The sequence below is a fragment of the Canis aureus genome, chromosome 14 (assembly GCF_053574225.1).
Source record: "Canis aureus isolate CA01 chromosome 14, VMU_Caureus_v.1.0, whole genome shotgun sequence".
NCBI classification, from domain to species: Eukaryota; Metazoa; Chordata; class Mammalia; order Carnivora; family Canidae; genus Canis; species Canis aureus.
In genome coordinates this window covers 42,349,848-42,373,953 of record NC_135624.1, presented here as the reverse complement: position 1 = coordinate 42,373,953, position 24,106 = coordinate 42,349,848, and the positions used below count along the sequence as shown (strand labels likewise).

Sequence of the window (24,106 nt, the reverse complement as noted above, 5' to 3'; positions counted from 1 at the left end):
AAAGATCACATATTGCAGGATTCCATCTCTGTAACTACAGCTACATAGAATGTTCCCGTTGGAAGAAATGGACAAAAGACACTCAGGACCTCTCTGTACTATCTCTGCAACTTCCTGCAAATCTGCAATTACTGCAAAGCAAAAAGTGTTTTCTTAAAAAAATTTTAAAAAAAAAGCATTTGTAGAAAAGAAAAATTGTCTTTTGGCAAAAAATCATGCATTGTCTACATACGACACACCCTTCTCCAAGTTACCTGATTCTGTTTTCATTGACTTTGAACTATTTTTACGACTTTGAAAGTTTAGGTAACTGACAGACATGCAAACTGTCTGGTAAAGTTTCCCTCCCCCCCCATCTGCAACCCCCTCCAACCCTGTGCAAACACCAGTTTATGCATAGAAAAACCATTTACACATTCAATTCAACATTCCTTTATTCCGTATCAAGTTGTGCTTTTTTGACTTTTCCTTTGAATACCATGAGGGCATTGAACAAGTTAAATAAAATCATTAACATCAGTACATTTTTGGTGTATAATAGGAGAGTCAGAATTTTATCTTTTCTGAAAATTATCTTTTAAGAGCACCCATCAGGTCATGTCACTCCCCTTCTTAACCACTTCCAAGCTTCCTGTTGCATTTAAAATGAATGCCCAAGGGATGCCGGGTGAAGCCTTCAGCCCAGGGTGTGATCCCAGGGTCCTGGGATCGAGTTCCACAACGAGCTCCCTGCCTGGAGCCTGCTTCTCCCCCTGCCTGTGTCTTTGCCTCTCTGTGTATGTGTTTTATGAATAAATAAATAAAATCTTTTAAAAATAAAATAAAGTAAAATAAATGCCCAACATTTCCCAAGGGGTCCAGGATACAGCACCCACCCATTGGGCCCAACCTGCCCCTGGGCCTCATCTCCTCACCCTGCCCCTTGACAGGACGCTCCGACTACTTACCCTTGCTTGAGCCTCCAGGGACCTCCAACTTGTTCCCACCTTATGTGTCCTGCACCTGTTGTCCCTCAACGTGGAGTCCTCTTCTCATGGATGGCTCTTTCTCACCAGTAAACTCTCAGCTCAACGGTGCCCTCTCCGAGGTCTTCGCAAACCATTCTATTAAAGTAACATCCCCGTCCTATTTTTTTCAACATTATTTGTATCTGCAAGGTGATCAATACTAGTATTTTATACTATACATGTTTCATACATTATATTTACTCCATTAGTATAATGTTAACCATATAAGCACATTAATATAATGTACTTACTTATTATATTACATAAATGTAAAATATCATTTGGTTAGTTTCTAGCTTATTTATCACCTGCCCACCCCAATTCTATAATAGTAGGATCTGAGATTCTGCTTCCATTATATCCCCCAGTGCTTAAAACAGTTGCCAGCACATAGTAAGCACTCAATAAATACCCGTTAAATAAATACTTGGGTGAGGGACATCTGGTTCAGTCGGTCGAGCACGCAATCTCGCCATTGTGAGGTCTACTTGAAAAAAACCAAAACCAAACAAACAAATCCTTGGCTGAATGATGCTTCTGGAAGTAGTGAGGTCCCCATGACCGGAAGTATTTAGGCATGGTTTGTCCAACACTTACAATGTCACAGAAAAGCTATAGGCATAGGTCAGTCTCAAGAATAAAAAGCCACGAGGGTCCCTTCTATTATCACCAGGCTATTAGTCTGTGGCCACTACACCCTCGCTGCCATGCGGGCAGAAAAGCAAAGGAGTATTCCTCAGCCCTTCCCACCAAATGATCGTATGCACACCCCTGTTCCTGCTGCAATATCATCTCAGCATTAAAATGTTGAAGCTAATCAGACATTTAATTTCAAAGTAGAAGGTCATTATCTTGTCACAAAATTTTATTCCAATTACTTTTTTTTTCTATTATACGAAATGAATTAAAAGTAGCACAAAACATTGGGAGATCAAACAGTCAATCAGAAGCTCATTAAATATCATTGAAATTGGTGCAATAAAAAGCATTTCCCATGGCTGGCTTATTATTTAAGAGCTATATTCTGGATGGCTCAAGGAATTGACATGCTGCCAATCAAAAATCACCCTGTCCATAAATAGCCGCTTGGCTTTTAAAAGTCCACTACCTTTTTATTTTATTTTTTGAGATAAGAGTAAATATCTAAGGAGACTTAAAACATGGGTGTAATTACCATCCCATCAGCCCCTAGGAGACCCTAAAGAGAAGCTATCAGGAAAGTCACCATCTGATAATTTAGACTATAACTTACAGAAAGATGCTTACAAAGTGCTACCAGTGATTTTATAAACAGTTCAGTACATTACATTTACACACAATACCCAGCGAACTGCAATCCCAGGCAGGGATTCGTAGTCAGTCACAATTTTAAAATTGAGTTCAACTCCACACTTGGAATAAATGCCCATTTTATTTTCCCGAGGGTGATTATGAAGCACTTCGTTTTTCCACGGACCCAGATGTAGGTGACTGTTAGCATGAGGATCCGGAAGTCGATCATCTCTAAATTTCTAATATTTGAAGTCGATCATCTCTAAATTTCTAATATTTTTCCGCTAGGAGCCCTCCCCCACCCCACCTTTCCTTTTAAAGCGAAATCACTGATCTTAGCATTGAGATTTACAGAAATGACCACTTTTTGATGTATAGGATGCTAGGTCCTTCCAGTTGGTAAAATACAACAACAGAAGTACTGTTCCCAGTCTCTCTGGGGGTTTAAGCGGTGAGGATGACACAAACTAAAAATACGTGACCCAAAGAGAACAGGGGCAGGAAATGACTCCTCCAGCAGAAGCCATCGTGAACTTCTCCCCTCGAAGCCACCCCGCACCAACACTGCCGCTACCTCGGTTTCTTTCCAAACCGCCGGCACCTACTGGCAAATCATCTGGGAGTAAAGTGGGAGGGAAACGTCAATGCAAAACTCAGAACCGCTTTATAGAGAGAAAAGTGTGGGGAGGTTTGTTATCATTTATTTCCTCCAGTATATCATTCAATTTCAGCTGCCTCCCATCTCAGAAGCAGCTCCCCCATTTCTCACTTAGGTGCCCCTAAGAGACATCCCTCTGGCATCTCATTCTCTCTCCCCGTCTTTTACCAGCATTTCATTATTTCTTAACTGTCCCTCTCATGCTTGTCTCCCTTTCTCCTAGTGATCCACGTGTCCTCATTTAGCAGTTTTCAGAAGCCAGGGAGAAACGTTGCAAATAATGTTAAATATGATTAATATCTTGAATTCCTTGAAATATGACATGCATGAGTTACAATGAAACCTCTTTTATTTCCCCATGAAATGCTTTTGCATAATGAGAAAGAAAATGTCCTCTATGCCCTAATCAGCTCTGACAGTTCCTGGACTCCCAAATACTTTTATTTATGGCATTATTTATTTCATCTCTAATAAATGGAAAGGGGGGGGTGCCCACGGCATGATCTGAGGAGGCTGCAGGAGAGAGGGGCACCGTCCTGGGTGGAGGAACAGAGAAGCTGGAGCAGCAGAGAGAGGGAAGGGCGAGATGGGGAATAAGAGGTGGAGGCCCTGAACCCCTAGAAAGGAAATGGGTCAGTTTCCCAGGAGTGAAAGGAAAACTCTGAAAAGGAATGTCACTCCAGTGGGGAGAGGCAGGGTCATACCCCCGGGGGCGGGGGGGGGGGGGGAGATGCACCCAGATTCCCTGCCAGTCGGGGGGAGGGATGGCTCCCTCCAAGGAGCCCCTGCGAGAAGCCTCTAGATCCATCTGTGCGCCCCGGGGAGCCTCCTCCAAAGCGCAGGGGCTCCTCCGCCTTGCAAGTACTGGAGAGGAGTGTGCGCCGGGAGTGTGGCCGCAGCGCACGGGGGAGCTCGCCGGGCCACGCAGGGCGCGACCCGTCTTAGGGCCACCCTGGCAGGTGCACGTCGCCGCCCCACTGGTTGGTGTCAGGTCCCAGATTTCCCTCCATCGCCCAGCGTGGACGTGCTGGGCGGGGGGGGTCTGGGTTCCCACCGCGTGCGCCCTCGGCCACGCCCGCTCCGGAGGCTCCGGCTGTGCGCACCTGCGTCGCAGAGCCTCGGCTTACCCGTGCGCACAATGGGGCGAATGTCGGGGCGGGGGGGCGGAAGGCCGCGCCCCGACGCCGCGCCCCCCGCGCCCCGCCCCGCGCGCGCGCCCCGGGGAGGCCGGGCTCGCCGCACCTGCGCGCACCTGGGGCCCCTCGGCGCGCGCCCCGGGCCCCGCGCCGCCCTCCCCCGTCGGAGGCGCCCGCCCGCGCAGGCCCCGCCCCGGCCCCGCCCGCCCGCACTTATTGCCCCGGCCCGTCGCCGGCGCCTGCTCTCTCCCCGCAGGCATTGGCGAGGCGCGCTGTCAATCAGCGCTCGGCGGCGGCCCCCCGCGCGGGGGCTCAGCGATGCCAGCGGCGGCGGCGGGCGGCGGCGGCGGCGGCCCGGGCTCGGGCTCGGGCTCGGGCTCAGGCGCACCGGCCCCCGCTCGCGCGCACACGGGCCGCGCCGGCGGGCGGGAGGCGGAGGCGCCCTCGGAGCCGGGCGGCGGGCGGGGAGGGCGCGCGGCGCGGGATGGAGGGGGCGCTGCGGCCGGCGGAGGAGGGGCCCAGCGGCCCCAAAATCTACCGGCAGCGCGGCCCCTACAGCGTCCTCAGGACGTTCCCGGGCAAGCGGCCGGCGCTGGCCAAGCGCTACGACCGGGCCCCGCTGCTCGAGCCGCCGCTCTCCCGGCCGCCGCCGCCGCCCCCGCCGCCCTTCGCGCCGCCCGCCGCCGCCTCCAGCAGCAGCAGCAGCAGCAGCGCGGGCGAGCCGCCGCCGTTCCCGCCGCAGGGCTCCTTCCCCCCCGGGCCCGGCCGGGCCGCCGCCGCCTCGTCGTCGTCTCCGTCCTGCGCGCCCGCCGCGCCCCAGGGCCCCCCGAGGACCTCGGCGCCGCCGGCCCCCGCCGCGTCCTCGTCCTCGTCCTTCGCCGCCGTCGTGCGCTATGGCCCGGGCCCGGGGGCCGCCGCGGGCAGCAGCAGCAGCAGCAGCAGCGCGGGCAGCGACGGCGCCAGCCTGGAGCTCAGCGCAGGTACCGCTCCAAGCCGCAACTTTCCCCCGCGCGCGCGGACGGACGGGCGGGCGGGGGGCGCGGGGCGCGGGCGGGGGCGCGGGCGGGGGCGGCGGGGCGCAACCCCGGGTCTCCACGCGCCGCCGCAACTTCTAGAGAATTCCCCGCCGCCGCCGCCGCCGCCGCCACCGCCACCGCCACCTGCCGCCGCGTGCGCAGCTTCCGACGGCGCGCGCGCCTCCTAACAGGTGGCTCCGCGCTCGGACCCCGCGGGCGGCGGGCATCCCGGGGCGGGGGGGGTCCTGGGTCCCGGGCGGGGGGGGGAGTGGCGGGCATCCCAGGGCGGCGGGCGCGGTTCCCGGGTCCCGGGACGGGAGGGGGGAGGGGCGGGGCGCCGGGCGTCCCAGGGCGGGCGGGGTCCCGGGGCGGGGGGCGATGCCGGGCATCCTAGGAGGGCGGGCGCAGTCCCGGGGCGCGGGGCATCCTAGGACGGCGGGGGCGCCGGGCATCCCAGGGCGGGCGGGCGCGGTTCCCGGGTCCCGGGACGGGAGGGGGGAGGGGCGGGGGGAGGGGCGGCGGGGATGCCGGGCATCCTAGGACGGCGGGCGCAGTCCCGGGGCGCGGGGCATCCTAGGACGGCGGGGGCGCCGGGCATCCCAGGGCGGGCGGGAGCCCCGGGTCCCGGGGCGGGGTGCGGGGCGGGCGGGGTCCCTGGGTCCGGGGCGGGGGGCAGGGCGGGCATCCCAGGGCGGCGGGCGCGGTTCCCGGGTCTCGGGACGGGAGGGGGGAGGGGCGGGGCGCCGGGCGTCCCAGGGCCGCGGGGTGCGGGGGCTGGCGTCCCAGGGCGGGCGGGTTCCCCGGGTCCCGGAGCAGGACGGGAGGGCCGGGGCGCCGGGCATCCTAGGGCGGCGGGGGAGTTCCCGGGGCGGGGAGGGGCGCCGGGCATCCCAGGGCGGCGGGGTGCGGGGGAGGGCATCCCAGGACGGCCGCGGTGTTGGGCCCTGGGCCGCCGCACCTCCCTGCGCCCCCGCGCCCCCCGCGCCCCGTCCCGCTCCTCGCGGCCGCTGGCTCCCGCGGGTCCGCCCCGCCCGCTGCCCGGCTGCCCCTCGGTGCGCACCTGCCGGCCCCGCGGCGCACTCCGGGGACGGGGCGCCCCCCCAGCCCGGCCCGCCGGCTCGGCTCCGCGGGGAGGCTGGGGCCGCACCTGGGGCCGGAGCCGGGCCCTGGCGGCCGGCGGGGACCGCCCCGGGGAGCCGCCCCCTGCGGGGCCCTCCGCGCAGCCAGCGCCCCGGGCGGGGAGGCCGAGCCGGGCCTGGCCCAACCCCCGGCGCCCCCGGGGCGCCCCCATGTCGGAAACTTCCTCCTCGGGCCCCAGAGGGCCGTTCAGAGCCCCCGAGGCTGCGTGTCCACGGGCAGAGGCTTTTGTCCTAATGGAAATAGGAGCCTCGTCTCTACAGGAGTTAGAGGCGCCTGTGCCAACGTTATGCTGTTTGTCAATATTTTGACACATGAAGGATTGGTTTTGAGAAAGAAAACCTAATTGCAGGTAATAGTGAAGCCTGGTTCCATCACCACCCACCCCTGCCTGACTGGGAGAGGTTTGCCGGCTCCGAGTGGGGATCTTGCGGAGGCTCCTTGCTGTTTGTGGGGTGCTTTTTGCGGTCTCCACCCCATATTCTCTTGTGTTTGGGCTCCTCACCCGCCTCCGTCCTTCCCATTATTTTTCTTCTGTGTTCTCTCCTTCTTGGGAAGCCTTGTGTTCTTCCTTTCTGCGGCTAGACTCTTATTTTCTTGTAATTCATGCCCACGTTCACTCCCTAGTTGTGCTTTGGCGTTACTTTTTATGTTGTTTCTGCCCAGCTCGAGTTCTTTTCCCATTTTCCAACATTTTTGCCCGCCCCGTTGGGTGACCTTAGCTCCACCACGTTGCCCCCCAGGGTCTTCCCCCTTTCTGTCTTTAACCCCCTCTTGCTTTCTGTTTTCCGTCTTCGCTATCTTTCAATCTTTTACTTTCTTTTCTATGCTCTGAATCTGCTCCCTCACTTCCATTTTCAGCCAGTTTTAACGTTGCTCTTTCCTGTTCTTTTTCCTGCATTGTGTCTCTTTTCTCCACCTGCCACTTGATGTCCTCTCCATGCCCCTTCCCACTCTGGCAGCGCCCTTGCGGTCTTCCTTTCACAAGGAGTTTGTGTGTGTTTCCTTTTCGCCTTGTTCTAAATGTTCTCTTTCAGTGTTTCTTAGATAATTTTGTCTCTGTTCCCAGGTGGAAATCACACTACTGAATCTAAAAGAGTGAAAGGGGGCTTTGTTTGATGCACCCTCAAACTCCCTATATCTTTTTATTTTCTTTCATTCTCAAACTCCATATATCTTTTTATTTTCTTTTATTCTCAAGGCTGCTGTTGCTGCTGCTCTTTTTTTTTTTTTTTTTAAGGTCAGAGAGAGGTAAGCTTGATAGTACCAAGGACAGAATGCCATGTGCTTGTTGGAAAGATGGGTTGGTTGGTAGGTTCCTTCCATGCAGTGAGGAAAATGGTCTGGCAGCAAAAAAAAAAAAGGAAAAAAAAGGCCATAGTATTAGACCTCATGAATTGTGTTCATAAAATTCATCATTGATGGACAAAGCCGGCTCTTTACAGGCACAGAGATGTGAGTGGCCATCAGAGGGACAGTCACCTGAAGAGCTGATTGGCTCTTGGAGGAACTAATGGTTCCACTTTGAACCAATGAGCGTGTGTGCACACAGCCACCATTTAAGCGTATTGGGGAGGGGGCTGGGGAGGTGGTAAGTTGCTTGTTGCACCCTCACAAAAGTGTTCTTGCAGCCTCTCCAGCCACCCAGTAAACGGAAAATAGTCAAGACATCCATGTGATGAATCGTGCCAAGGATAGAAGAGATACAGCTGAGTGTCCAGAGTAAATACAGGGAAAAGATGAAAAGGTTGAAGTGAATCTTATTTGCCATTAAAAGCCATAAACCATTGAGAGGAGAAATAGGTGATTAAAAATAGATTTTTCAGGATTCTTATAAAATCCCACAGAGTATAATTTCCCTTAAAAGGGGTAATATACCATGGTTTTTAAAAGCATATTTTTCCTCTGTGGGAGGCTTAGAGTTAAAACCCACGTAGATCTTGATATGCAGCCTAAATTTGGCATCAGGAAATGGGAAATTGCATCTTTAAGCAGAGTACAATCAAAAATGAATTACAATAAATCCTATATAATTGCATAGGTCATTCTCTTTAATGAGATTTTATTAACCTGACTGTCAAGCTTTTGAGTCAGGCAGATATTTTATCTTCTTCAACTGATAAAAGTGTCAGCTATAAACCACCATATAAATATTCATAAATCTACACATCTGTGGCAGCCTATCAGCATCATTCTTTTGGACATTAAAAGCATTCTAATTACTTTCTGTCTAGCAGAGCTGAAATGCTGCCTGTTATAGTATGTGCTTGGCAGGCATGATTGCTTTTGTTTGCCATCACAAATAGCAGCATCCTATTTTATATACCGATGGTCCAGAAAATATTCAGGGATTGACTGAGCAGGATGGATATTAGGAAGCACCATCTGGTTTTGATAGCACCGAGTATATTAACTCATCTGTTAATTTTTGACACATCATTGATTTATTTATTTAGAAAAATTGCATCCTGTTTTGCTGTGTTGATGTTTGCCATTATGAAAAAAAATTGGATGGCTTTTTTTTTTTAAAGACCTAGTTCACTGATTTAAGACGAAGGTGATGCTCCCAAAGATGCTTTCATTTTCTGACTTCTATTTTCTATGCCATGAAGTCCTCTCTTAAGTTACATTAATGTTTTAAGGGAACCATCTATCTTGAACTAGCTGGAAATCCTTTTGGCAGATAGAACGTACGGATACAGGATAGTGGATCACAAAAAAAAAAACCTTTTCTGCTTCTGCATTTTTAATATTAATATATTTCACCCTTCACTGGGCTAAAATCAAAAGGTTACCACTAATCTCGAAGACTGTGATCTCCTTCATAGTAACAGAATACTCTTGGGTATCCGCTGTGATGGGCAAATTCCATTCAGGGCTTTACTTACAAAGAAGGCCATTAAAAGTAAAGGCGCCTGTGTTTGGTTGCCGAGTTCCCATCCCTCTTCTTATTCACTTATCAGATTTAGGATAGACTGAACCACTTAAATTCACAAGAATTTCTAGAAATGAAGTTTTTAATTAAAAAAATAATAATAACCACAGGTTCAGATTTTGGAATCAGACTCGGCACAATTTGCAACATGATATTATCCCAACAGATTGCACAGTAGAGCAAAATAAATTACAGGTGGTCGCTTTGCAGTGCTTTGGGATTGGGAATTATCTACATTTTGCAGTGTTGGATTTTAGAGAAGTTAGGAATATGGCAGGTAGTTTTATAAAGCCCCTTTGTAGACTGTTGACTTTCTACTTCCCTGCCATCGCTTGAGTGCAGCATTCTGCTACTAGGGGAAAAAAAAAAGTTAAAAAAATTCAAAATGTTCATGTTCTCACTTTGCTTAATTAAGAATCATGGGTCAGTGACCATTCAATTGTATTCATATAAAAACAGAACTTTTCTCCTTTTCTTAGTCATAATGGGCACTGCGTAGTACTTGCATTTCTAATCACATTCTGTCTGGAAAGCTGAAGTATTGCTGGCTGGGCTGTGTAGTAGATAGAGAGATGTGCTGTTTAATGCCAAGTGTAATAGTAACATTTTTCATCATGTTCTTCCTTGTATTGATGTTAAGACACTATTTAAATATCTTAAGGTACCAAAAAGAGGAGAAGTTTGACTTTAAGGCTTATGGTCGCTATTTTTGAATCTGTCAGCTCTTAGAACAAAATCAGAATGAGGCACTGAAGGCAAGAACTGTTTTATGGTTAAAGCTATTCTCTGATATTCTGAGTGCACTTTAATACATTATCTTCATAATGTAGTGTGTTGCATGATGATTTTTTTCGGCGTGTTACAAGTTTATCCTTCAATTAAGAAAACAGATCATGCTTGTCCCTAAATCAGGGTTTTTTTCCCTTAAAATCTATACCCTGATGTGATTTATCAATATGAAGAAAGCTACTGAGTGTGCTATTTGGGCAATTCCTTATAGGCATCTCTGTTTTCGCCTTTCTTTTCATATTTTGTTCCTTTCATCAAGGTTATGGTAAAGGTGCATAGGATGTAAATCAATTGAGACTGTGCTGATTAAAATGCAAACGGTAAATACAACTTCAGGTCTAGAATGGGATTATAGGATTAAAATGAATGAAAACTGCTAGTGTGCTAGAATTGAAAATTCCCAATCAATATCATCCTTTGATTTTACTAGTAAAAGAACAAAAACCCGGAAGTGAAGATGACAATGCAACATCTTAAGTCTTCCTGTTTATATGGTTCGGCAGTTTATTTGGTTTGGGTCAATAGAAAGAAATAATACCCAAATGCCTCAGGTTTTTCCCATTACTTTTTGGTTTAAATAGTGGGTTCCTACAGTTCTTCCCTTCTGCCTGGCAGGGGCAGAGGCATCAATTCTAGTGTTTTGGTGTGAAAAGATACTTCCCATATCCATATCCCTTTTCCTCCAAAATAGCAAGTGGACTTTTATCCTGCCGGCCTGTTCAACACAGTTCCCAGCCCATCGGTCAGTTCTAGCCTGACCGTGTACTTGACTTCTGGTTCTTTCTTCAGGACTCAGACATCGCTGTGTTAAAAACAGGCCTGTGCCTAATATTTGTGGGGTTTAGAACAAAAGTACAAATGCAGGCCTACATACCACGTATCTAAATATAATTAACAAACTGGTAAATAAAATATGTTCCATCCACCTACCCTGACAAAGACGCCTTCTTAACGATCAGATTTGACTTTGGAGTTTTCAGCCAGCCCATGGCCTTCTCTCCCCACCCCCAGCTTCTTCCACTAGGAGGAACCTCACATACACACGAATGGATGCCCCAGTCCAAACCTCCACGCTCTGGCACCATGGTCTGTCTTTGGGAGAATGGCTCAGGGAAGAGTCCAGCACAGGCCCTCGAAGCAGTTTGAGTAAGGAACTCCTGGATCTTGGGTACCTCACCATGGGGAGAGGGCGGGATGGAGGAGGACGGTTAGGGCAGCCCCCCCCCCCCCCCCCCGCCTGTGTCTAAGGGCAGTATTGTTCCTAGGAGCGGGAATGCACTGTGCCAGGAGGAAAATAGCCCTGTGGACTCACAGCCTGCCCAGAGTGCTCTTGCCACCCCAGCCAAGGAAATATGAAATGCTATAAACTCAAATATTACTTTTTTTTTTTACAAGAGGCCCTGCATATATTCAGTAAAGATTTCGTTGTCCCCATAAAAGCCCTCCAGCATCTCACCATTTTTCATTTCTAAAGTTTGTCCCCCCTCAAAAATACAGCTGATCAACATGGTCAGAAATAGCAAGTAGATAGTTAAATTTCTATCATAAATAGTTGCTGGAATCTAAGATCCATAGTATTTTGTTTGTGGCCATTCTTCTGAGTAGAGCAGAGAAGAAAATGAGAGGCATCCACTACCTCTGTAAGCCTCATAGCGTACCTCTGTATTTACAGATAGTCTGTCTCAGGTAGTGGTCAGGAAAGAAGAGAATGTACCTTGTGACATTTGCATTTAGGGTGAATTTTTAAGACCCGTAGGCTGATGTCATGAAAACACGTTTTCACGACTTGAGAGGTTTTAGTTTGTTTTTCTAAGCTGATTGTTTTCCATTTGGTTTTTACGTTCCTCTGATTGACAATTAATATGCGTTAGAAGGCGTTTCCATGAACTAACCAGCACGCTCCGTGCATGCGTGCCATTTTAAGAGGTTTGGCAATCTGATGGAAGGCTGCAAGTAGAGGCACTGCTGCTTTCCACATGATGCTTCTTCCGGATTGGCATAAACATTGGCCTTCAATGGTCCGCAGATCAATGGAAAGAAAGCATAGCGAGCACAGATGTTGGACAGCACGGTGTTGCTTTCGGGCTCGTCATCGTTTGCCTTATAGGCCACTCTCTGTTTTACCTCAGAGGTCTAGTGAGCTCTTCAGAAGGACTTCTCTTTCTTCTCCAGTTTGCATCTGGGAGCAACGTACTCTCGGCAGGGATTGTATCAGCTGATTAATAGCAAGGGCATGAGGGCACTCCAGAAATAGAAGTAATGATTGCCGTGAGCCCTCCTATCAATGAGGAATTGAGTCTGCAGTGGCCGGCTCGATTCATTAGAGTAACGACATTAATGAAGCCAAAGGTGTGAATTCAGGCCTGTGCGGGCCAGTTAATGCCACAGCGAGGGAGAGGTCTCTCTGGTGCCCAGAGTCGCAGTCCAGCCGATTCCCAGAGTAAGGGGTGGAGGTAACTCTTGGGGCAGCCACCCGGTTACAGCATGACAGGAAGCCAATGCATCCTGCCTTGTCACCATAGTTGGGGGGTGGAGGACAGAAATGCACATCTTTGACATTTTTGGACGTTAACCTCAAAATTGAGGACCTTACTTCTCCCTTGTCTTTGGCTATCCATCTCTGATGTGTCTTTTCGTGTGTTTCAGAGAGTCGAATGATCTTGGATGCCTTTGCCCAGCAATGCAGTCGAGTTCTTAGTCTCTTAAATTGTGGAGGAAAGCTTCTGGACTCCAACCATTCTCAATCCATGATTTCTTGTGTAAAGCAGGAAGGCTCGAGTTATACGGAAAGACAGGAGCAGTGTCCCATCGGGAAAGGGGTCCACAGTCAGACCTCAGATAACATAGACGTAGACATGCAATATATGCAAAGGAAACAACAGACTTCTGCCTTTTTGAGGGTTTTCACTGACTCCCTACAGAATTACCTGCTCTCAGGGAGCTTTCCAACTCCAAACACCTCTTCAGTCAGTGAGTATGGCCAGCTGGCCGACGTGGATCCTCTGTCAACCTCCCCCGTGCATACACTAGGTGGCTGGACCTCCCCGGCAACCTCCGAATCCCACGGTCACCCGTCCTCTTCTACACTGCCGGAGGAGGAAGAAGAGGAGGAAGAGGAAGGCTACTGCCCTAGATGCCAAGAGCTGGAGCAGGAGGTTATTTCACTACAACAAGAAAATGAAGAGCTCAGACGGAAATTAGAGAGCATACCAGGTACCGTGCCTTATTCTTACAAGCCACCTGCAGATCGTTCCCGGTCTCATCTGTTTGTGTGTCCACGTGCATGCGTATGCATGTTTCTAGTCTTGGTCTTGGCCAGCGAGGGAGAAAAGTTATTAAAAAAAAAAAAAAAAAGGCATGCACAGGGTGGCCTTAGCCTTCCGGTGCCAAACAGAAATTTCAGGATGAACTACTAGCCTTGCCCTGTGTATGTTTAAGTTGTCCTGTTCAAAGATCTCTATCCATGTCCATTCTAGACTGAAGACTGGAATAGGCCAAGTGCCATGAGCCTGAGTCTGCATCAAAAAGTGGCCTTCTTTTTTTAAAAGCAGCTTTTGTTTTTTTTTTGTTTGTTTGGTTTTTTTTTTAGCTTTTGTGTTTTTAAAGACTTGGCTATATGTGTTTTATTCAGTAGTTATAGAGAGTAAAGTGGACTGATCCTTCCAGAGCGGGGATGCGAGTATTTCTGATCAAGTGGTCTCTCCTGTTCCGTTCATTTCTTGCTGTTCTTGTTAGGTTTCACCAGGCACAATCTCTCTTTAGCATGCGGCTCCCCGTTAAAGTTAATAAGCAACTGTAAACTTAAAGGAATAGATCAAAGACAGACCAGTAATTAAGCTGATCCCAAACTATTTGTGCCCCTGGCGAAGCAGGCATTTTCTGCCTCTTAGAGACACTAGATTTGTGGAGTAGTGAAGTCATCTTTATGGCAAGATCGTCTCTGGGTTGCAAAACATCTTTTTTTTTTTTTTTTTTACTTCTTAAAAAGGTGCCAATTTTGCTTATATCTTTTAATTCACTCCTGCGTGTCTGTGACCTACAAAAGATAGTACGATCATTAGAACAGTATCTTCAAACCTTTTTAATCATGCAGCCCATTGATAAAAATTTTTGAGCACGTATCCACCGGTGTACACCGTTATCGGTTAATTACATACATGTTTTATTATAACTAATATAGTATGTTCAAAATAAAGCATATATAGCACATTAAAAAACTTTAAGGCTGATACATAAATATCAATAGAAAGCTTGTTCTTTTCCTAACTCAGTGTCTCTGAACCACCCAATTTGGCAGCCGACTTAAAAAGAAGGAAATATCGAAAAACACTATCCACTTGTTTATTGGTACGCAAACAAAGCAAAAACAAAAGCAGTTGTTAAGAATGGCCAAATCAGACATTTATTTTCCTTCCATCCTTTCATTTAAAGACATTCCTCAAAATAGACCTGAGGTTTGGTTCAGAATATTTTGTAATTAGATTGAGTGCAGTTGTGTTGTGGGGGAGAAGCAAGAGGCGAAGTTAATCCAATCTCTCCCTTTGCACTTGAGCCCTGGGGTTAGGTGAAGGGCTGCGGTGTCTTCCCGAGCCAGGCAGGCAGCAGCTGCAAGAGACACTGGGGTAGAACTCAATGTAGTGAAACCAGCGCTCTACTGGGTTCTACCAAGTCCAAGGGAGTGGGGTGGGGTGGACACACTGTGGGATTGCACAGCTTTCACAGTTCCATAAATTATGGTTGATCAAGGAGGGGTTTCATCTCCAGAGGGGTGTTTTCCATCTTGCTCCCCATCCTCCTCTTTGCATGGGGGAGCAAGTAGTGTCCTGGAGATCGACATCAGCCATTCGGAGCTGTGCCTAAGAGTTTCAGAGTGCAAGGACAAGTAACACAGATGTCCAGGTGGTATTGTCTGATTCCCAGTCCTAAATGCTTGTCCTTGGCAAATACCAAGGGGTAGTTTGGGATGTAGTCCTCCTCCCATTTCTCAGAATCTATAGATTTTATATGAGGTGAAATGTCTGTGTTGCAGATGACTCCTCGCTGATCTTCAGTAATCCCCGTCTCTGTTTCCCAGAAAGATGAAAATACTGCAGTTTCTTTCTTTCTTTCTTTCTTTTTTTTTTTTTAATGCTGCAATTTCTTGAGCCTTCTTAATGGTCCAGTACTGAATGACACTTGTTGAAATGAGGCTGTGGTCACCACTCTCAGGGTGAACATTCCAGCCATGTTGGCAGTCCCCTCCGTGAATGTGAATCAGTAGCCGTTTCACGTGGAGAACCGTGATTGCTGTAAATAATCCATAGTGAACCCCAACTGTATACATGAAAATCAGTTTGTCAGTTATGAGTGGGAAAAAAAAAAACTAGTGTCAAATTAAGAAAGATTAGCTTATTTAAGGGATGCCTAGGTGGTGGCTCAGTTGAGCGTCTGCCTTGACTTCAGCCTGGGTTGTGAGATCAGGCCCCGTGTCAGGCTCCACTCTGGGCTTGGAGTCAGCTTGAGATTCTCTCTCTCCCTCTGGCCCTCCTTCCCTCCCCTATGTGCTCTCACTCTCTCTAAACAGAAGAAAGATTAGCTTATTTGTGATTACTTAACACCTGTCCTCATTACCTGGGGACAGCTTAGTATTGGGCATCCTGTTGAACATGTCACTTACAATGAAAACTTGAAGCAGGGGACGCCTGGGTGGCTCAGTGGTTGAGCATCTGCCTTTGGCTCAGGGCGTGACCCCGGGGTCCTGGGGTCGAGTCTCGCGTCGGGCTCCCTGCATGGAGCCTGCTTCTCCCTCTGCCTGGGTCTCTGCCTCTCTCTCCGTCTCTCTCTCTCTCATGAATAAATAAAATCTTAAAAAAAGAAAAAGAAAAGAAAAAATTTGAAGCAAGAGAAGGCATCACTGTGCCCTTGCCCTCATCACCCAGTCTCCATCCTTGGCTAAACAACAAACCAGATTGTGGGTGATCACTTAAGAATCCACCTTTCACTCCATTAGCTACAAATCCGGGTGGGTGGGGGGAATCTGTTATTTTTAGACCACCATTTGAAGAAAAGCATAGCGAGTAGTCCTCTGGTTTTGCATGTAACAGGAGTATTTTGTAAGCAGTAGCCTCCTGTATAACACGGCATGGATTTCTCTAAGCATCGTCAAGGTTTCCAACGGCCCCAGTAGGCCTCTGTTGTTCTAAAGGCCATGCATTTCCATGGGAGGACCTAGGGCCTTCCTGTGGGAGAAAGTACCCTTATGTTGTGGGATCAGTCTGCCTAACGGCCAAGCGGATGGACAACTTACAAAGGAGAAAGCATGCAGAGGAAATAAGGGTAACAAAAAGTAGGGACGCCTGCCCCAGGTCACGGCCGAGACACTGATTTTAGTTCCTTCTCAGCTGCTCCGGTGTTGTGCTGTTGAAGGACTTTGAGATTCCTGGTGTTTTGGGGTTTTCCCTGAAATAAACCATTCGTACCTGGGAGCTTTTCTTGAAGCAGGACTTCACGTGAGCCTTTTAGGATGCAGTGGGGGATTATTTCACTTGGGCAGTTAAAAAGGGGGACAGGAAAGTGCAGATCTTACCCCCCCCCAAAAAAAAAAGAGGTTGGAGAAGGTGCTCTTTTAGGACCCAGACAGGGTCTGGGTTCCTGTAGTATTTGTCAAACAAGTCAGCAAAGGCTTTTTGATGATCACACGCAAGCACGGGGCTTCTGGAGAATAGCACTGACTCCCTGTCCGAAGTTCCTCGCAGACAGGGGCAGGTAACTGTCCTAAGGGGCGAGCATTAGCACTTACTCTTTTATGTTAGATTATCACACCAGAAATTAAAGTCCGTTGAAAAGTTTAAACTTTCTGAAAGAAAGTGAAGATAAATTCAAAGTAAAAAGCCACAGAAGGAGGGGTGTCTGGGTGGCTCAGTGGGGGACACGTCAGCCTTCAGCTTAGGTCACAGTCTTGGGATGGAGCCCCCATGGGGTTCCCTGCTCTGCAGGGAGCCCGCTTCTCCCTCCCCCTCTCGCTGCTCTCGTGCTCTCGCTCTCTCAAATAAATGAAATCTTTTTAAAAAGCCACGGAAGGAAATGATATTTGGATCGGAAATCCAGAAAGCTGAGACCTTACTAAAAGTACTGGGGAAACGCTTCAGTGGAGAGGGGATCAGGTTAGAGCCGGCGCGCTTGTTTAGAAAGCTCACGGTCAGCAGGAGGGGAGAGAACTCATAAGGGGGGGCAGGTAATAAAAAAAAACTAAAAAAAAAAAAAAACTAGATGTCTTCTAATTTAAGACCCCAGTGAGGCACCCTTGGGTGGCTCAGTCCATTAGGCATCTGCCTTTGGCTCAGGTCCTGGTCCTGGGGTCCTGGGATCGAGCCCCACAACGCAGGGCGGGGGAATTCCTCTCTCTCTACCTGCCGCTCCCCATGCTCGTGCTCTGTGTCAAAAAAATAGAATCATTAAAACAAAACAAAACATTGAATGCAAGGTGCACCAGCACTCCACATTCCTCTAAGAAAAAAAAAAAAAAACAGTGAATCGTCATTGCCCCTTAGAATTATCTTTGAACAAGCGAATATCAAAAAAATGTGGGTCTCAGGATCATAAATATGGCAATTTTCAAAAATAGCTTCCAAAGTAAAATAATCATGACTCCTTGAAACTACCTTGAACCATTCTAAGTGCCAAATATACCGAAATCTACGACTGACGTTATTAAAGGGCTTTTCTGCCTTTTAATTTTTTTTTTTAAATTTATTTATGATAGTCATACAGAGAGAGAGAGAGGCAGAGACACAGGCAGAGGGAGAAGCAGGCTCCATGCACCGGGAGCCCGACGTGGGATTCGATCCCGGTCTCCAGGATCGCGCCCTGGGCCAAAGGCAGGTGCCAAACCTCTGCGCCACCCAGTGATCCCCTTTTCTGCCTTTTAAAAAGACACTTATGATTATCTCAACTTCCCTTCGTTGACGCTGAACAAACAGTACTACTCCCCCTTGATAGATGCAGGCTCGACAGCGGGACGGGCAAAGTGTGTGGCGGAGCTAGGATTGTCCTCCCAGCTCTTGACTCTGGACCGAGTTCATGACCCCTGGGTCCCGAAGATGCAGCAGAGGAGTCTCTAACGCGGGGTTAGCACCTGCGGAAGCCTCGCCCCCAGGGCAGGTGACAGCTGGGGTTCTGAGGACCTCGGGTCACATTTCTATCAACTGATCAAAATCTATCAAATCTATCAAAACGAGGCACATAGCCTTGTCTTACGTATGCATTTGCTTAAAGAGGCCTGTTCAACGCGTGGCGCTGTGGGATTGACCAGCCCGCCCGCCTGAAGCTCCTCTAAGCCGTGTCCCCCCCCCACCCCCCGAGGCCCTCGCAGCCTTCCCGAACTTAGCACCCCGCGGCCCTCAGCCCGGCCGGCCGGGTCCCTTCGACACAGGAAAATCCCCCACGTAAAGCACCAAAAGTACAAAAAAACGTGTCCCGGGGCCCCACTTGCTGCGGCGCGAGAGCTAACCAGGCAGGCGGCGCCGGGCCTCAGCTGGCATTATCGGTGAGGAGCCACAGCCGGGGTTGGGGACGGTCCCACAGACATTTCAGCAAGCTGGCAAGCTGGATAAAAAACATGGAATCTGCGAATGATGGGGATTGACCGTACTAACTCGAGGGTACAAATCAGAAAACTCACCTTGGATTATGCAGCTCTGATCCCATTAGTCCACAGTTATTTCCTAAGATTTTTTTTTTTAAGATTTTATTTATTCATGAGAGAGAGAGAGAGGCAGAGCCACAGGCAGAGAGAGAAGCAGGCTCCATGCAGGGAGCCCGACGTGGGACTCGATCTGGGGACCCCGGGGTCACACCCTGAGCCAAGGGAGATGCTCAACCATTGAGCTACCCAGGCGTCCCTCCTAAGATGATTTTTAAAAGCTAAATCAGGAATGTCAGGCTTTTTTGGATCAGGTTTTATAAGTGGCCTTAGAGTGAGTGCAGTGGAGGTGCGCCGGGGCCCTCTCCCCAGCCTCCCGCTCGCAGGTGCCTGGACGTGCCTGGGGAGAAGTGTCAGGGGGGCTTTGGGTCCTCAGAAGCACGTTAACCAGATTTTAGTGGGGGTTCTAAGGAGGAGGAGGACCCAGGAATATATTGTGTGTATAAACCTAGCAGAGGGGAACAGTGGAGTACGAGGATTGAGGTCCTTTTATTGGAGGTTGGTAGACGTCGTCACAGCCCGTGCGGTGGCCGCGAGATCGAGAGAGAGACGGACCGACGTGTGGTGGAAGAATGGGCTCGGAGGCACAGCCGGGCTTGGATTTCTGCTTCTGGAATTGGCCGCCTGTGGTTTTTGGCAAGCGGCTTCACTCAGGCCCATTCTGAGCCTGAGTCGCTTCTTTCCGAACGGTGAGGTCAGTAGCGCTGTTGGGGTGTCGGCGGCACGGAGCTCACTGGGCAGCGGCTGTGCCTCCCGGGGCCTCTAGTTCGTGCTCAACGGTAAGAACGGGGTGGGGGGGGGCTGTCCTGCACCCGGCAACGCCGACGTCTTACGCGGTCTTCCTGGGGTGTAAGTCGTATTCTCGGCTGTGAAGCGGTCCGCACGCAGCTACCCGGGTTAGGAACCTCCCCCGGGTCAGCCTCCCCCTGGACTCCACCCTTCAAACACTCCTCAGTTTGCCCCCCGCTCCCCGCTTTCATCCGGGCCTGTCAACACGGGCATGGACCTGGGCAGTAGCCATCAGGGCCTCCCAGACCCCAGCCTCCCCGACCGAAAAGCCCCGATCATCCACCGTGGCAAGGCCGCTCCAGGCGTCGCGGGGGCAGTAGGTAAGCTGAGCCGCCCTACGACCACGGCGCCCCTCGCTACCCAAGTCTTCCCGTCCACCTGGAGACTCTCCCTCTGTTCCCGCCATGTGTGAACCAGGTGTTCCAGCCCCAGGGGGTGTTTGGTCTTCCCTTGCTCGTGCTGTCCTCCCGGTTCCAGAACCTCCTCCTCTTCCCCACGTGAGAAATGCGTCCTCATCCCCCAGGACCCAGTGCAGAGGACACTCGCCTCTGCGCCGAGTTCTCCCCCAGCTCCCGGCCCGGACGGACCCTCTCCCTAGTCCCCCCGGCACATCCCGGGAAAGTCCGTGTCCGGGGAGGTCTTTACTTTGTGCATTGCCCGTTTCTCCCGGGCATCCTGACAGGACCGGCGAGGTCAGTGTCCTCCGAGTGCCCCGAGCCTAGCCCACTGCCGGGCACGTGACATCTGCACGTGGCGCTGACATCACGTACACAGGGCCCCGTAGGGCCACCTACGACAGAAAGCTCGTCGTTCCTCCCTGCGTGTTCACGGCTCAGGGGCTTACGCTTCAGACACCGCATAAGCAGGACACTGAAGGATGGCATGAGCGCCCAGATGGCGGGGTCATTGGGACAGTCGATCATTTCAATTTCCCTGTAAAGTCATGGGGGGGGGGTGTTTTGTGAGTCTTTAAAGACAGTTACACAGTGAAGTAAATTAAATAGTGCTGGAGGAACTGCTCGGGGTTTTAACGTGCTGATGTGCAGTGAAAAACAGGTGCTCAAGAGCCAGGCCTCCCTAATGGGAATACGTGGAGCTGGGGCTGGGCCCTCCTTACTCGTTGCCCCAACAGAGTCCGTCCGGTGACCCTCAGGGGACTTGCTAGGCTCCTGGGGGTAAAACAAGACCAGCTTGTGTGGGCGGTAGTCACTGGGGCTCTCCGCTCGACGGGGGTGCTTCGGTCCCCCCAGTACCTGCACGCAGTAGGTAAGCCTCTGTTACCTCCTCTGCAAAACAGGGACGATAAGACAGGTCGACCAACCTGCCCACAATCACAGTTCCTAGTGCCAGGTAGAGATCATGAAGGGGAAAGCCACCCAAGACTTACTCAAGGACCAATGTCCGCGGGGAGGGCCCTGCAGCCAACTGATGGGCACTAGGAGTGGCGGACAGTGTGGTGCAGGCCCTGCCGGTGTGGACTTGGCGAACCGCCCGCCCCCCCCCCCCCCACGACAGGACCAAGTGGAGCCATCCGGGCGAGGCGACCGGCCTGTGTCCCAGGGGAGGACGTTCCTCGGCAGGCCGTGGATGCCCAGGGGGGGGTGTTTGGAACCTGTTTCCCCCCGTCTCCGTGGACACGGGACATCTTACGAACCTGTAGCTTCTCTCCCTCCTGGGCATTGTACTCCTTGCAGGACTCTGCATTTTCACATGCTGGTGCGTGGGGGACGGGGTGGAGGGTGGAAGTCGTGATTACTGACGGCAGGACCGACCTGGGGACCTGTGGGCTGCCTTACGTCCTCCCTCCCCTTTCGTGGAAGTTTTGACAGGCTCTGGCTCATCTAGGGTCTCTCTAAGCCTGCGGGGCGCGCGGCCTTTCTTCCGCCTAAGGCTTCGGCCAGTAGGTGAAAGCCACCCAGCGGGTCTCCGGCCGCAGCTTCTCGGCCGCGGCGCCCTGCTTACTGTCCAGGATGTGCGTGGGGGGCCGTGGGATGCGGAGGCGGCTGGGGCATCGCAGGTCCCGGACCATCCCTGACCCCCGGCCGCGCCCCGTGAGAGCCGGGGGAGCAGCGTCTGCGGAGCAGCAGGCCACGCGACGGGGGCGTTTCCACGATTTCTTCTCGGGGCACTGCTTCCCCGGGATGCAGCATGGTGTGGCTGCGGGGAGGATCGAGTCTCTCCTTCCACGGTCTTCCCTCGTGAACAGACCCAACTATCCCCACTTTCCATATGGACTTTATTGGTTTTTTTTTTTCCCCACACACACACACAAAATGTTTCGTCTGATTCTGCAGCTTCCCTGCATAAACACGGGCAGCCCTGCAAAGAGCCCACTCGGGTGACGTTCCAGATCTGTCCCTGCAGGGCCGCGGTCTCCGCAGGGGCTGGGAAGGGGCCTGGAGGCCTCTGCCCTGTGAGCATCAGGCCCGGGGAGGGCCCCGCACCACACCCAGGGGCTGGTGTACATTGTAAGGGCTGGGGAAGAGCCTTGTCCTGGCCTCCTGGCCTTCAGCCTGGGCCCAGGTACCCACCTACAGGACCCACTTGCCCCTGCAGCCCGTAAATGCACGTGAAATCCCATTTTCTCCCAATGTTTGAATCCGCTGGCCTCGCTCCTAGCTCAGCACTGCTGCCCAAGTATTGGGAGTGTGGGGAATGGGGGAGCTGGCTTGCGGGCCTTCCCAGGGCTGTGCGGATGACCAGCAAGGGAACGGGGGCGGGGGGGGTGGCAGTCCTATAAACGTGCTTCAGACAAGTTTTACGTTATTATTACACATGGCCACTGTAGTTGTTTTTTTATTTTTATTTTTTTTTAAAGATTTTATTTATTTACGATAGACATAGAGAGAGAGGCAGAGACACAGGCAGAGGGAGAAACAGGCTTCATGCTGGAGCCCGACACGGGACTCGATCCGGAGACTCCAGGATCACACCCTGGGCCAAAGGCGGGCGCTAAACCGCTGAGCCACCCAGGGGTCCCCCCTGGAAGTTTTTTTAAACTGGTTTTTACAACGACTATGGGAATAATAACTACCCTGATCCTGCTACTAAAACGTAATCATCGCTAATTATTATTATTAACGCCCTGGCGTATTTCTTTCAAGTCTCTTTATGTACATAATTATTCGTAACGTGGTGGAGGTCATGTTGAATATTCCGTGTCGTAAGCGTTTTTAAACGCTTCGTCTAAACACCTTTTTCATAAATATGTCTTCTAAAGATCTATTTATTTGAGAGAGCGCGTGAAAGAGTGTGTGCCCACAAGCAGGGGCAGGAGGAGAGGGAAGGAGAGAGTCCCCACGGGGGAGCACGGAGCCCGGTGTGGGGCTCGATCGCCCAGCCCTGGGGTCACAGTGTGAGCTGAAATCAAGAGTTGGATGCTAACTGACTAAGCCCCCCAGGCACCCCTTTGTAAACGTCTTAATGACTATAAAATATGGGTAAGGGATCCAAAGGAGTTTCATTCAAATCCCAGTCCATGAGTGTTTGCAATTTTTTTTAAAGATTTTATTTATTTTCTCATGAGAGACACGGGCCAGAGGGAGAAGCAGGCTCCCCGCAGGGAGCCCGACGCGGAACTCGATCCCGGGACCCCGGGGTCACGCCCTGGGCCAAAGGCAGGTGCTAAATTGCTGAGCCCCCCCGGGCTGCCCAGATTTTTGCAACTTTTACTAAAACTTAACAAACGAAAGCGAGAGTCCTACCTCACACGTGTCACTTGGCAAATCAGTGACATGCGTGCGGCTGCGTGTGATTCTAATCGCAAGCCGCGAAGGGGAAATGCTGTTGTTGGGAACCTCCCGCGCGGTCCCGGGTACAGGAGACCTGGACACAGGAGTGAAATGGGGCCCTGCGGGCCACGCGGTTAGTGAAAACCCAGAACTGGAGCAGCGAATGGCTTCCTGGCTCCGTTAGCTTCGCGGGTCCTCTGCTTCCCCCCCCGTTACTGCCATTAAGCAAAATTCATTCTCCCTCCCTGAGGCATCAGTACGGTGGCTTCGACTTTTAGTAGGTGTGAAGTTCGACATCCTCGTTTACGAGGCTCTGGTTTGACAGGAGGCCGTGGGCTTCGTGGTTGTGCAGCAAGTGCTTCTCCAGAGCGAAGACTGCACCCAAAGATAGTGGGACGCAGGTCCAAAAAGGTGGTTATTCAACAAAATACTTTTTTCTTTTTTTTGCCAAGAAGAAAAGATTCCCAAACTACCACTACTTCCTATTGTTCATATCCTTTGAAAGGATGTGGTTGGACATTTTGATTCGTTACGTCACAACGTGATGTCCCCTAAAAAAAACCCCAAAGCTATTAGCAGTGTGGATACAGATGCTATCTTAAAAAAAAAAAAAAAAGAAAGTGAGGAAAAACAAAGTGCAGAAAGCAGCAGTGATACTTTAAAATTGGGGTTTAGGTTAAATATTTATTATTTTCTTTAATGTGACAAAAAGAACCTAAGAAAACCCCACAGCTGAGACACACAGTGGCAATAATTCCTATAAATTAGGTTATTAACTAAGCTACCAAGACCTTTAAAAGCAGTTAGTTAATACTGTTCCTGAAAGGGCTCTTACATAAATCTCGCACCGTAGGAATTATTTATGCAGTGGTACAAAAAGGTGTCAAGGCTCCATGTCGGGTTAATATCTGTTCGGTTTTATTGTAATTATTCAACAAATGGATGAGATTAAGGCC

The 24,106-nt window shown here is 50.8% G+C and overlaps 1 protein-coding gene across 2 annotated transcripts in view; it reads left to right on the top strand.

Moving 5' to 3' along the window:
• Positions 1-4,538: 4,538 nt before the first annotated feature.
• The window catches only part of BEND4 (BEN domain containing 4), a 35,542-nt gene continuing 15,974 nt past the window's right edge, over positions 4,539-24,106 (top strand). The window contains exons 1-2 of one of the 2 annotated variants that reach the window (XM_077847873.1): positions 4,539-5,053; positions 12,597-13,163. In XM_077847873.1, coding sequence (XP_077703999.1) covers positions 4,558-5,053; positions 12,597-13,163 — 1,063 coding nt within the window. In that variant the 5' untranslated portion in view covers positions 4,539-4,557. The remainder of the gene's footprint in view (positions 5,054-12,596; positions 13,164-24,106) is intronic. The other variant, XM_077847874.1, reaches the window with a different exon arrangement.